This window comes from Quercus robur, chromosome 5 (genome assembly GCF_932294415.1).
Source record: "Quercus robur chromosome 5, dhQueRobu3.1, whole genome shotgun sequence".
NCBI classification, from domain to species: Eukaryota; Viridiplantae; Streptophyta; class Magnoliopsida; order Fagales; family Fagaceae; genus Quercus; species Quercus robur.
In genome coordinates, this window is record NC_065538.1 from 18010626 (window position 1) to 18024765 (window position 14140).

The 14140-nt window shown below is 32.7% G+C and overlaps 2 protein-coding genes across 3 annotated transcripts in view; one reads left to right on the plus strand and one right to left on the minus strand.

Moving 5' to 3' along the window:
- Positions 1–467: 467 nt before the first annotated feature.
- Positions 468–2953, minus strand: LOC126727929 (uncharacterized). Its single transcript, XM_050433826.1, has 3 exons — positions 1799–2953; positions 657–1664; positions 468–566 (listed from the first exon to the last, which is right to left on the minus strand). The coding sequence occupies exons 1-3, from the start codon at positions 2951–2953 to the stop codon at positions 468–470; spliced, it is 2262 nt and encodes a 753-aa protein (XP_050289783.1).
- Positions 2954–9247: 6294 nt separating this feature from the next.
- LOC126725338 (acid phosphatase 1-like) overlaps positions 9248–14140 on the plus strand; it is a 55693-nt gene continuing 50800 nt past the window's right edge. The window contains exons 1-3 of one of the 2 annotated variants that reach the window (XM_050430001.1): positions 9282–9727; positions 10489–10698; positions 11046–11563. In XM_050430001.1, the coding sequence (XP_050285958.1) occupies positions 9345–9727; positions 10489–10698; positions 11046–11223 (771 nt within the window). In that variant the 5' untranslated portion in view covers positions 9282–9344 and the 3' untranslated portion in view covers positions 11224–11563. Of the gene's footprint in view, positions 9728–10488; positions 10699–11045; positions 11564–14140 lie in introns of those variants that run through there. The other variant, XM_050430002.1, reaches the window with a different exon arrangement.

Sequence of the window (14140 nt, forward strand, 5' to 3'; positions counted from 1 at the left end):
TAATTCAAGTAGTCAACAAGGAAAGTAAACAATCTTGGGATGATCTTACTTCTTCTCTTTATTTTGATTCAAGTTGTATGAGTGATTTGGTTGATGCGTACTTCTTCTCTTTATGCAATAACCACCAAAAATGAATGTGTCCCAATCTGCCATGAATTGAACTTTATGCAATAACTCTAAGAAAATAAATCAATAATTACACTTTTCCAGCAATATTGAAAAACAAAAGTATACTGGCTCCATCAGTATTCTTAAAAGGATCTCAATATGCCATGAATTGAAATATCAAATAAGTGTTTACAAATGGTATATTGTTTGCCAAAAAAATAACACTCAATGAATCAATAATTACACTTTCCAAGCAATATTGAAAAACAAAAGTATACTGGCTCCATTAGTATTTTTAGAAGGCTGTGTATCACTAAACAAATTATTGAACTAAAAAATTATTTATCTTCTTGCTGCCACTAAACCTTAGCCTTTCCCTTATCCTTGCTTCCACTAGTGTTGTCCTTTGTATGACTTTGACTGGACTGTTGAGTACCTATATTTGATTGCTGAGTACCCTATAAAGAGCCAAAAAAGTTGGAAAAGTTTAACAAAGTAGTACTTGAAATTTGGATGAAAAGTTCAACAAAGTAGTACTTGAAATTTACCAATAATTTTTTACTCCCTTTAGCTCCAGATGTAGATGATTGTCCTAATTGCCCTTTCTTTTTCTTTTTATAAGCCTTCTTGTTGGGGTTATCAGGAGCTTTACAAGTTCTTTGATTATGGCCCCACTGGAAACAATTCCCACATTTCATGGCAGTTCCTTTCTTGCTCACCCTAAATGCATTAATAGGTTCTCTTGCCTCCCTCTTTCTTACCTTCTTACGCTTGCCTACTTTCTTTGTAAATTTTGGGGGCTTGATTCGGTCATAGGGTGTCTTTGGCCACTGTTCATGGCTTGGAAGTGGGCTTACCATCCATTGGTAACAACTTAGGAATGTCTCCTTAGTGTAAGCAATGTCTACATAAGTCTCAAGTTGCTCTCCATGCTCAATTATTGCAGCAGCAGCATGAAAACAATGGATTCCACTCAATCCCCATCTCCCACAACCACAAGTCCTCTCATTCAAGTCCACCACATATCTTCCACCATAAATATACTCCACCTCATATTTGGACTCTCCATTCCAACGAGAAATGCAATGTCCAACCTCGCTTTTTATCCTCTCAAGCTTCTTATAGATTCTTGGACAAACCCTCCCTTCATACCTTCTCATATGATCTCTTTTGGTTTGCAACCTTTGCATCAACATCACTCTTATGATCTCCATCATTGTCAACACTGGTTTATCCCTAGCCTCCAAAATCCAAGCATTGAAAGACTCTGCTATATTGTTTACTAGAGTGTCACTCTTGCTTCTTGGATTAAAAGCATGTCTGCTCCATGTTCTCACATCTAACTTCACAAGCCACTCATATGCCTTCACATCTAGCTTCTTCAACTCATCCATGTGGAAGTCAAAAGAATTCTTTGTTGTTGCCCTAGCAGCACTCCACATTGCATCTTTGAGTACCTTCCCAGGAAAATCCTTCTTGAAATTTGCATATAAATGCCTAACACAAAATCTGTGCTCTGCATTAGGCATCAAATCTTTAAAGGTCTCTACTAATCCCTGCCATAAAAAATACGCAAATATACATTAGTAATTCAAATTCAGGTTATAGATCATGATATTTTTAAAAAATAAATAAATAATTCACATGCACATTAATTGTTTCTTACCTTCTGTCAGTCTGAGATAAAGACCCATCCATTCTCATCCACATGTCCAATGTCATCCAACAAGCATTGTAGAAACCAGGTCCAAGAGCTTTTATTCTCAATTTCAACGATAGCAAAAGCGATTGGGAAGATATTATCATTCCCATCCTTTCCAATAGCAACCAGCAACTGTCCACCTGTTGTCCCCTTCAAATGACAACCATCTATCCCAATAAGTGGCCTACAACCTGCTAAAAATCCCCTTTTGCAAGCATCAAGACAAATATACATTCTCTCAAACACATCATTCGCAGTTTGTATCTTCACTGTGCTACCCACATTCCACTTCCTAATAGCAGCTGCATAGTCCCAAAGTCTCTCATACTGCTTCTCCTCAGCACCATGTATCATCTTGAATGCCATTCTCTTAGCCTTATAACATTGGTCCAAAGTCACATCAACTTCATGGCCCCTAAACACTGCACCCTTCAATGCATTTGCTATCCAAGTATGATCATCTCTAAAGAATGGCAAATATTTATTGGCTAGCCACCTTGAAGAAATCTTACTATTCTTATGATCCTTGCCACACGTATGAATGCTTTTAAAACTTTTGATTTGAAAGGCATCTCCCATTTGTGTTTGGGATGCATGTATCTTCCAACCACATTTTTTTTTACATACAGCTATCACTCTCCACTTATCATTGTGCTTATACTCAAAATCATGTTTTTCTTTAATACACCACTCCTTTAGTGCCTCCTTGAAGATGACATGTGATGCAAATTTTTGATCCTTCACTAGCTGTACATTCTCCATGCCAATGCGCTGGTTAAACTCAGGGAACCTAGGCCTTGAATTCCCTTCATCATCAGATGACCCTTCTGCACTCCTTAACTCATCACTATCCCCATGATCTGAATCTCCTTCACCATTCCAAACTCCCTCAAGCTGCTTGCCTCCAATTGCTCTATTGATTCCATCATCCTCCATACCAAAATCTTCAATTATATCATCATCAGATTCAGAAAAATCACGCAAATTGTAATCTTCGTCATCCTCGTCATCCTCCACATCAATTGGAACATTAACAATTTCAGATTGGCCATCAGCCTCAATAGAATCATATTGGGATTGAGGGGCTTGTACATTTGGCATAGAAGGTGAATTTCCAGGGAGTGATAGTGGGCATTCATCCATGGCTACAATACAAAATTAACAAGAACATTAATAGAAGAGCTGGAGAAAACATAATTAAAAAAAAAAAAAAAAACAATATAGAGAATAGTGAGAAAAAAAATATAACAATTTGCTTATGCCCATGTGCATGATTGCTGCTAGTTCAATTCACATAATTCAAAATATTACAACATGCTGGCTTAGTCAGTAGACCATATGGCTAGAATCATTACATCGAGACCCAGTATCTTTAACACTAACCAAAAGCCATATCTTTAACAGTAAACTATATATTACATATTAATATTACTTAGCTGCACCCAGTATCTTTAGGGGAAAAAAAAAAAAAAAAAGATGCACCCATCAAGAGTAGAAAAATGTAAAAATTAATAATATTCTTTTTAATGGATCCATATTCCAAAGTATTTAGAAACCTTAAATCAGTTGAGTTACAAAGACATTCGGCGATCAAATTCCCTCTATCCCAACTAATGAATTATCATAAAAAATAAACTTATTTGGATCAAACTAGGTAAAATCTTTAGTGACTTAATGCAAATTTTGAAACTATGTTTATGATTTTTCAGTATCAACTGCTTCGTCATTGCAAATGTTGCATAAGATGGTTGTTAAGACATTAAGACCGTAAGGCTTACTTACAAAGTGACCTTGCCTGAACATATGGAAAAACTACATTATCTTCTCATAATAAAAAAGAAAAGGGATTCATAAACAGGATTTTGGATGTTCATGATCAATCCTTATGTAGCTCTGCATTATTTCTTGGATGGATACACGGCATATTTGCAAGTGACAAAATTAATGAAATTTCTCTAATTGAAGATTTAGTTATTGGCTTCTGGATCATTACAGAACCAATTATTGTGTTTGATATTTTTTTGTAGCTAATGGGTTGCAAGGGAAACTTGGAAGGCCAGCATATTTGGAAAATTGGATAACCAAGCAACCAAACCCCCTTAGCAGTAGCCATATCTCTCTCAGGCATTTAATCAAACAGCTTTATGGCATACTCAAATGCAACAGTTGGTGAAAGGCACATGGAGAAAGTAAAAAACCAAGAATTTCATAGAGACCCAACCCAGAAATTAAACCAAAACAAGAATTTCTACAATAAAAGTTCGCACATGGAGATTAAAAAAAAATAAAAGTTCTTAGAAGATTTAAATAGCAAGACGTAAGAAGAAGAAGAAAAAAAAAAAAAAAAAAAAAGACATACCCAGATTGAACAGTGCGGCGGAACCACCAAGGCGCCGCCGGGACAAGGGCGGCGAGACGGCGGAGAGAAGCTTGGCAGTGGCTGAACGGCGTGCAGTCTCTCTCTCTCTCTCTCTCTCTGCCGGACCTGGACTGGTTCTCTTCTCTTCTGTTGGGTTTTGGATGTTTGGGTTTTTTTCAGTTTGAATTTAAAAGCCACGTGAGTGGCATGTGTTTATTCCGTTAGTGTTTTAACGTGTGACTAACTGAAGTATTAATTTGGCAGTTGTGAATAGTTTAAGGAGTAAATTGGCCAATAAAAAAGTTAAGGGGGTCTTTTGGCCAGTAGTTAAAAGTTTAAGGGGTGTATGGGCATTTTTCCCTATTTTAATTTGTGGTTCACAGCTTGTTGTTTTTAATGTTCTACTATTTTATGTCCTTTTTTTAAGAAAATATTTTATGTCATATTTAAATTTAAAAAAAGTAGTTTCCACTTTCCACTTTGATCGTTTGTTTATTTGAAAATGGTTTAAACTAATTAGTACTTTTTTTTTCTTTTAGTAATTTAGTGAAGGAAATCATTCACAATTCATGCATATCATTCCATTGCTAATTCTATTTGGGAATAATAATTAGTATTATTTTTTATAATATCATGTAGTACAATTTAAACTTGGATTGTTGGTAAGTATTTTATCATCTTTTTGCATTATCATTTTGTGCTCCATGATGATGAAAAATTTTGAGATTTAATTAATATTGATAAGAAGTCATTAATAGTAATAACAAATAATTATTACACTAAGAAAAACTAACACAAACATTATTAAAATAACACCAATAATATATTTACTATCATCATCATCATCATCATCATTATTATTACGTAGTTGATTTAAGTATGAAATAAACTCCCTTATATATACATTGTCTTTTTTGGTAATTTACAATTCAAACTGTCACTTTTATAAGTGCTAACAAAACAGTCAACTTTTTCAAAAAACACTTTTTAATAGTTTTTACCAAATGCTTAGGTTTTTAAAAAAGCCCATTTTCATTCCACACCTTTTGAAACTGCCACTTTTTCAAGAAGCACAATATCAAAAAGTTGAACTAAACTCACCATAAATAGTAGTCCTTAGAAGAAAGAAAGACAAAAGCAAGAAGGAAGAATAGAACCCATTTTCACAAATTTCATTATCATTTGTTAAAGTGCTAAAATGTGCTGAGTATGATATCATTTTCATATGGGACTACCACTTATATACCAATCCACCACCTTATTAGCAATGAAAAAAGATGAAATTTTTATCATGTCATTAGACTTATTGTTAAACATGAGGTGACAGAAGGTCCAAAGGTCTACTTACAACATGTTAATATATGGCAAAAGCCTTATAATTCAACTGGTAACACTTCCTGATGTTTGTAATGGAGATATTTTGGGTTCAAATCTCCTACTTCCCAACTATCAATGTACAAAAAAAGGGCTAATATGAACTACCACAATATTATAGACAACAAATTTTACTATTTTTTCACAACTTATAAAGGTTGCAGATTGTAATTAATGCAATTTTATTTATGCATGAAACCATCAATGGCATCATTTTTACTGTATTAAATTATTAATCACAATATGTTATGTTATGAAAAATTGAGAATATTTGTTGTAGCATTAATTAAGCTTATTATACTACAAAGGATTGATAAAGATATTAGATACATATGGTGGCATCATATTATATTAAAAAGATGGAACGATGTGACTTCCAATTAACTTGATAAAGTTTCTTGTGGTAGAATAAGCGATTTAGGATTCATTCTCCACCTACACCAAAAATTTATTGGTACTTTAGCTTGATGATAAAGAGCACAATCATCAAAAGAGGACGTCATAAGTTGAAACTCTATAAAAAAAAAATATTAAAAAAATAGACCAATAAATAATGTCATAGGTGAATCAAGTATTCACGTCAAAAATGGACAAATTTTAGGTTTTTTACTGCACGGTAAGAATTGGCAAAGAACATGATATATAGCAATAGGCATAGCAATAGGAATCAATATAGGTTCCACTTTTCAGGGGTGTCAAATGATACAAGAGCATTCCACAGCACTAAAGAAACATTAAAAAATATAGAATCCAAGCGAAAGTTTGAACGACTAATAAGAATACCAACTTTAAGAGATTACCTTTTCTAACCAAACTTTTAACGATTGACAAATGACATGGGTAAAAAAAACTTTTCATGGAAAATATAGGTATGAAGAAATTGACTATCACTATTAGATTTTACGAATAAATAAAGAAAGAGAGTGAAGATAAAAAAGAGAATATGCAAGGTTTATGCAGTTCAGCCTAACGGTCTATGTCTATGGAGGAAAGCTTTAACTCCTATATATTCATTATAAACCCAATTCTTCAATTATAATGAACCTAGTATGACATATTTATAAGAGGTTAAACCCAAAACAACCATACAATAGACCATAGTTAATTGGCTTGTAATACAAGTAGTATTCTTGACTTGCACGTCAATGATTGGGCTTTAGCCTAGACTATGATTGGGTTCTATACCTCTGTCAATCACCTAGGAAATTTAAAGATCGTTATTATGATTAATTTTCCAATAATTTAGTTATATAAATTTAGGATAGAAAGGGGATAGAAAATGCTAAAATTACTACTAATTTTACTATAAAAAAATAAAAATTAAAAATTAAAAAAAAGCTAATAAGCTGATGTGATAATAAATGTAATTCATGCAACATAAACATTAAAAAAAAATTTGAATTACTTTTGTTTATTCTCCCACGCCTCTCAACATTAGCCATGAAAATGAAATGATTTGTTCCTTTTGCTCACATTATTCCTCGTAACAAATCCGAATAGGACCACTTCTTTTTGTATTTCTCATGTACCCCACTAATTAAATTCATGGTAGATCTATTATACATGTAAGAAGAGTAAACATGTGTTCCGAAAACATTTAATAATTTTTCATGTTTCACACTATGACATTTGTCGTTTTGCTGTGATGGGACCTAGGCAGATTTTTGTACCAAGTTGTGCTTTTTGGATTATGGTGGGTCTAATTGAGCAGTATTTCAAAAGCTATATGAGTGAAGTATGAGAAAATTTGATGAATTTTTCAACCTTTTTTTGGGGGGGTAAAAAAATGATACGCTAAGAATATATCAACCCCTTGGGTAAATTAACCAATTAATTAGCCAAGTGAATTAATTAAGTGAATTTAACATGCAATACGCATGGTAACACAAACAAATCACCAAATAAGTAAATGCAACAGAAATTAAATTTGACGTGGATAATTTGTTTACGAATGGGGAAAACCATCAAGGCAAAACCCTACCAAGTGCATTTAAGGTCATTAATCCCGCAAATTCATTAGTATCAAAAGAAGCCTATTCCTTTAAATTGACACGATAGACTGTTTGTATTATAGAAAATGTATTAAAGTGAGAGTATACAGAAATGTTTGTATTATAATACAAACAGCCTATTCCTTTCTCAAAATTATAATTAAACAGCAATCTCAAAATTATAATTAAACAGCCTATACAAACAACAATTTTAAAATTAAACATGATTAATTTTTCCACAATTTTAATGCTTTTCTAATAAGGTTTTTGAATTGAAATCTGATTTTTGACCTAGAAATTAGCCATTTTATTATTTATAGCCAAATAATGTGAAGATGCATGATTTATACATTCTTGAATAATTAATTAATTTTCCCAAATTAAGGATAATTAATCAATCATTTAAATTTTTTTAGAGTTAATCAATCATTTTAATTAAATTCATCATCTTAAGCTATATGTTCTAAATTATCTAAAAGTTAGGGTATTATAAATTTTGCTACATTGAGATTACAAACTAATGTATTACCAATTACAAAGAGACTATTCAAATATTTATTTACGAGGCAATTGAAGTCCACCAATTAATTCATTGACACATCAATTTGTAAGTTTTTTCTTGTAAAACCTATAGTAATTTTAGTATTTTTCATATTATCTCACCCACCCTTCAATGCCAAGAAGAAGAAAAGGACGCCGAAGCCGACCACCAACATCCATCCACCATCACAACTAACCAACCACCACCACAACCAACCCATTACAACATCAATTTAATCCAAACACAATCAACCCAAAATTAATGAAAATCATCACAAACCCAACTTAAAATTAACTCAAAGCAAAATCAACTCAAAATAAAACACAATAGAAAACCTATTTGGCGACATACAAATCAACTCAAAACCCAAGCTTGCCACCGCCATGAGAGAGAGAGTGTGTGAGTGTATTAAGCCATGGTGGCTTGGTAGAGAGATCTTTTTTTTTCAAATTTGAAGAGAGCCCCAATTTGATAGAGAAAGATTGGGGGAGAAAGAGAGAATTTTTTTTTTTTTTTTTTTAGAAATAAGAAAGAAGAAAAAGAAAGAAAGAAAGAATAGCAAAAGAAAAAGAAGAAAGAAAGAAGATGCTGAAGGTGAAAAATCGTAGAAGAAAAAGAGAGAGTGTGTGTTCAGAGAAGTGGCGTTTGCCATCCTCATCAATCATCTTAGAATTTAAAATTTTCACGAATCGTCTTTACTTTCATACGTACTATTTCTGGTTTGTAATAGTCTAGTAGATGAATGGACCCACAAGTACCAAAAATAAAAAAATACTACACCAGGAATAGATGTACCAACACCCTGAGGGACATCATTAACAAACAAAAAAAATAACAAAGAATTGTCCGATTTAACACATCAATAATGTGTAATGACAGTGTACAAATAGAAAGTGCATGTGAGCAAAGCCAAAGCCCATTAAAATAAATAATAAAAGGCTTGTCAAGTGATATTACTTGTTGTGTAGAGTTTGTAATAAAAGTGATATTTATAATAATTCATATAAAAGTGAAGTTAGTACATTTCAAGAGATAATATATTTATATATAGTTTTAACCGCATGAATAAATCACATGACTTATTTAAATAATGTACTACAAAAATGCAAGAAAAAGTTTGAAGCATCTTTGGTGGTTGTTGAGTAAATTACACCCCAAAGTGAGGTGACTTTGACAAGTTTGGGCTAATTTAAAGAGCCATATGCAAGGCAGTGTATCAACATTTTCCACAAAAAAGTGATAGCTCTTTCTTCCCCCCCTAGCTACACCATGAGAGCTCTACCATTTCTATACCTTGCCACCATTTTAGAAACTACTCAAGTCATTCCTAATAACCTTCACCTTCTCAGACCACATTCTGGCCTTGCTGGTCACAATGTTGAAGGCATTGACTGCCTAAGTTGGCGTCTAGCCGTGGAAACTGACAACATCCGTAGCTGGTCAACAGTTCCAGAAGACTGTGAAAGCTATGTTGGAAACTACATGCTTGGCAAACAATACCGTGAGGATTGTCAAGTTGTGGCCGATAATGCTTATGCCTATGCCAAGAACCTCACACTCGGTGATGATGGCTTGGATATTTGGGTGTTTGACATTGATGAAACTACACTCTCTAATTTGCCTTACTATGCTCAACCTGAAGTTGCATTTGGGTAAGTAAAATAATATATACTACATTTTATGATAATTGATAAGTGATGATTAGCCTGTTTAAAACTTTGATATATTTATATTTACCATGAGACAAATAAAAGAGTAGGTGCCACCGACATAAATGTCTCTAACTAGGAAAAAAAAAATCGTAATGGGCATATTGCATTATTATAATAAAAAGTTACATTTGTGCCAAGAAGCTTTAGCTCAGTCGGACCTCTAAAATGAAGGTGGAGAGGAAGATCATGACTTTAAGATCCATCAAGTACATATAAAATTTACCAATAAGAAGAACTTGGTATACTAGTGGAGGATAAACAAGTATGAGTGTGATAATATTGATAGACGAAGGATGATTATTGATCTGCATAAGAACCATTTAAGAAATTAAGTGGTTTGTGCTTCTAAGTATACCTGGAATCTAAGATTATTCAATGTGTTCTGCTGGGAACAAAACATAGGCTATGACACATTGCCCTGGGAGTTTCACCGCTACATTTTTTTTGGTGCAGCTCATGCATATACTTAATTAGACTTGAGAGCTGAGATATTTTCAGGGTTAATTAGAAGAGGTCATATATATGGTTATTGAAGTATGCTCTTTCCAAAGGACAACAAAATCCCCTTGATTAAGACAAAATTTTTATATATATTGAATTTGTTTCTTGCTTAATAGTTTTGTAGTAAATATATATCTGATCTAATATATGTTATCTTTTCTTATGCATGACTTCTCTCTCTCTCTCTCTCTCTCTCTCAGGGCAGTTGCATATAACTCAACAGCCTTTACCGAATGGGAAGCAAAAGCCATAGCACCAGCTGTGCCTGCAAATCTTGATCTCTACAAAAAATTAGTAAATCTTGGGTTTAAGATTGTCTTTCTTACAGGAAGGTCTGAAACCAAAAGAAATGCTACAGCAGAGAACCTGAAGAATGTTGGTTACACCACTTGGGAGAAGCTCATACTAAAGTAAGCATCAAGGATATATATCTCATTTGTATTTTGGACATTGTCTTGATAATTTTCTTTTATGAAAAGAATTTGTTATGCAATTCCCATGTGAAAATCATCACCACCTAAAATTTTACACCATCATTGTATACAGGATCCATTTAGTAAAACATTTTGTATATTGTTTGACTCCATAAATTAAAATTTTCAACTGTGAAATGAAGAACATCTTATTACATGGTAAATATTTATAAGTTAATTGGTATCTTTTTCTTAACATAGAGATCTGGTAACATGCATCCAAAAAGAATATCATCATGATTTTGACTGTTGAGCCATTCATGATTATGTTAATTTGGTGGCAGGCCAACCTCTGAAAAGGGTACCACAGCATTAGTGTACAAATCAACCAAAAGAGCCGAGCTCGTAGCTGAAGGGTACAGGATCCTTGGCAACATGGGAGATCAATGGAGCGATTTGTTTGGTACAAATGTTGGCAATCGGACATTTAAAGTGCCTGATCCAATGTACTACATTAGTTGAAATTTCATTATGATCTTATGATTAAAAAGCTCTAGAGCTAATTGGAAGTACTTGATAAGTTATAACTTCAGCTCTATGCTTTGTACCATGCCAAGTTTTTGGCTTTGGATATTAATTAGGTGTTACTATGAGTGGTCTGTTTTGGGTGTGTGCTATGCCTTAAAATAAGTTAAGTAAGGCTCTATTTACTGTGTTTTTCTGGGTTCTTTGCCTGCTTGAGCCACCCCAAGATGAGTTGTAGGGGTGCTTGAGCTGGCTCTTGTACTTCCCTATTGAGAACTCACATTCTCGATATTAATATGTTTAGAAATAAAAATCCAAGGATTCAGTTGGTTGATCAGTTTTTTCTTCTGCCTTTAAATTTTCAATGCCATGTTTTCAGATTTTGCCTCTTGCTAATTGCTATAAAGCAAAACTTATACACAAAAAATATGTTCACTAGATTATTATTATTATTTTTTATCTGAATAAAATTATGATAACTTAGATTGGAAGAGTAGAAGACTATGTATGGAAATAGAAATGTTATGTTCATAACATTTTTACAATAAATTTAAGGTGACAGATTGTTAATTAATGACTATTATAAATGGGCAAAAGTAATTTAAGTGATAAATTCAAATCAATATTAATATATATATATATATATATATATATATAAAAGCAGAGACCTCATGCATGAGGTTTTACCAAATGATGCTTTAATAGAGTGATTTTGTCCAATATGGGCTGACATCTAAAATAAACAAAAGGTTTTGTCCAATACTAAAGTTGATAGCAAGTCCAAGCCCATTTTAATAACTTACATTAACCCTAAACAAATTCTAATAAATAATAGTAGTAAATAATAACTCCTACAATAAACCCCAGGTACCTTACAGATAACAACACTACTGACTCTGAAGTTCTCTCTCATGATGGACATTGTCTTAAAATCTACACATAAATTGTTTTCTCTCTTTAGCAAAAAAAATTGTTTTCTCTCTCTTAATACATGCTGTCTTTGAATCAATACATAAAACTGTTCACCTCCTTCCAAAAAAACAGTTTGCAGTCTCAATTTAGTGATCAGTTAAAGCGATTAAGGCTGAAGATTAAGAGATTTTGGCGCTCATTGGTTTTTGAAATGATAGAGTTTCTCTCAATAAATGATAGCTTTGCATGTCGATGTTGTTCAATTTGTTTTCTTTTTCTATATCCGTTTTCTTTGGCTTGTGAAACTCCTCCATAGTTTCTTCTACAGTCTCTTGGTTTCCTTTTCTAAAAGGAATGTTAATTTCTATCGTAAATTCTTTTATAAGAAAAAAAATTCTCTATTTGGTTTCTTTGACAGTTAAGCAAATAATTTTTGTGCTCTATATTATTTCTTTCCCTACTTTCCTTGGCTAATTGAAATAATTTAGAATTACTCACAAATTTGAGCTGGGTATTGGAGAACACTAGGCCTTAGTTTTATTCTCATTTGATTTTTCTTCTTTTGTTTTTGTACGGATAAATCGCCTGTGGTGGAGCTTTATGATCTTAAACACCGGAAATAGATCACAAGCAGCATATGCAGTTAGTACTTTCCTAATTCCAACTCTTTTTTTTATCTTTCTGTTTTTGCTCAATGGCAAATAGTGCTGACCCTTTTCAACTTCTAAGAAAAGATTTTGCTTCCTTTTTAAGGAGCCAACAATAAAATGTTATGTCAATGAAAAATTGTATGTCAATGAAAAATTGTAGTAATGCAGCATGTACTTGATGAATCTCACTGAAATATTAAGCAATTCTAATTGAAGAAGTAGTTGCAATTCATTTCTTGAATTGGGAAAAAGGTGAATGGACTTTAGTTATAATCATAATGGTCAATCCCTAACTTGCAAAACTACCAAGCACAACCATCTGCAATCTCATATAATGCAGTCTTTTGGCATCATATAGTGACTTGAGGCAACTCTTGAATTCCGATCATATTGTATCTCGTAGTTTTGATAAATTCAATGCATTAAGACACGATAAAGCAATACACAGTTTACATTATTTTTTGGGCTAAAGTTTCAACAGAGGTAACTACTTTGTGGGTTGTTGACTGCATATTATAGTTGACTAAAGAAGAGGTGCAAGCTTGTGTCAAATAGCCTGTAGTGAAACATAAAGAACTAGACTACAAAGAGCTATCAAGGAAGGGGTTGAAAGATTTGCAAGAGTGGATGGTGGACAACAATTTCTTTGGTACGCTTGCTCTTGATTTTTCTCTTTTTTGTGAATAAGTTTTTTTTGCTTTTGTTAATATATAAAACCGAAATCTCTGAAACTCTCACAATTTTCTACATTATTATTTGAATTTATAAAAAATTTTAATTTTTAAACTAAATAGTGAGAGAGTCTTAACAAGAGTTTCTTATATATATATATATATATATATATAAAAGTAATAACAGGAGTCCTAACAGGAATTCCCTTTGATTTTCCTTCTAGGCGTCACAAAATCTTTGAAAACCCTAAAGCAGCCTCCTCTGTCTGTCTCCACTAAGAGAGAAAACCCTAAACTTCAATTTTTTTGGTACGCTTGCTCTTGCTTTTTCTCTTTTTTGTGAATAAGTTTTTTTTTGCTTTTGTTTTGTGTCTGGTGGAGGTGATCTTGCGACTATCTATTCTTCTAGTACTAATCCACTACATTAACAAAATAAATCAAAATATAAGGATTTAAGAAAACTGACCTTTTGGGTTTGATTGTGATTGGCAGAAAGAGAAAGAAAGAGTGAACGGTGGAGGGATATTGAAAAATATGTGAGCTATAGAGTATAGAGGTGAGAGCTTTTTTTTTTTTTTTTTTTTTTTTTTTTTTTTTCCTTTTTTCTTTTCTTTAGTGAAATAGAGTGTTAGTATTTTATTGAGAGGGAAAGGGAGGTGTAGGATCAAAAAAAGAAAAAGT

Excerpts from the sequence above, each read along its gene's own strand:
- LOC126727929 (XM_050433826.1), bottom strand. The coding sequence starts at position 2,953 with ATGGATGAATGCCCACTATCACTCCCTGGAAATTCACCTTCTATGCCA. Across the intron at positions 1,665-1,798 it reads ATGTGGATGAGAATGGATGG|GGATTAGTAGAGACCTTTAA; the intron begins GTCTTTATCTCA and ends TTTTTATGGCAG. Across the intron at positions 567-656 it reads AAGGGAGTAAAAAATTATTG|GGTACTCAGCAATCAAATAT; the intron begins GTAAATTTCAAG and ends GGCTCTTTATAG.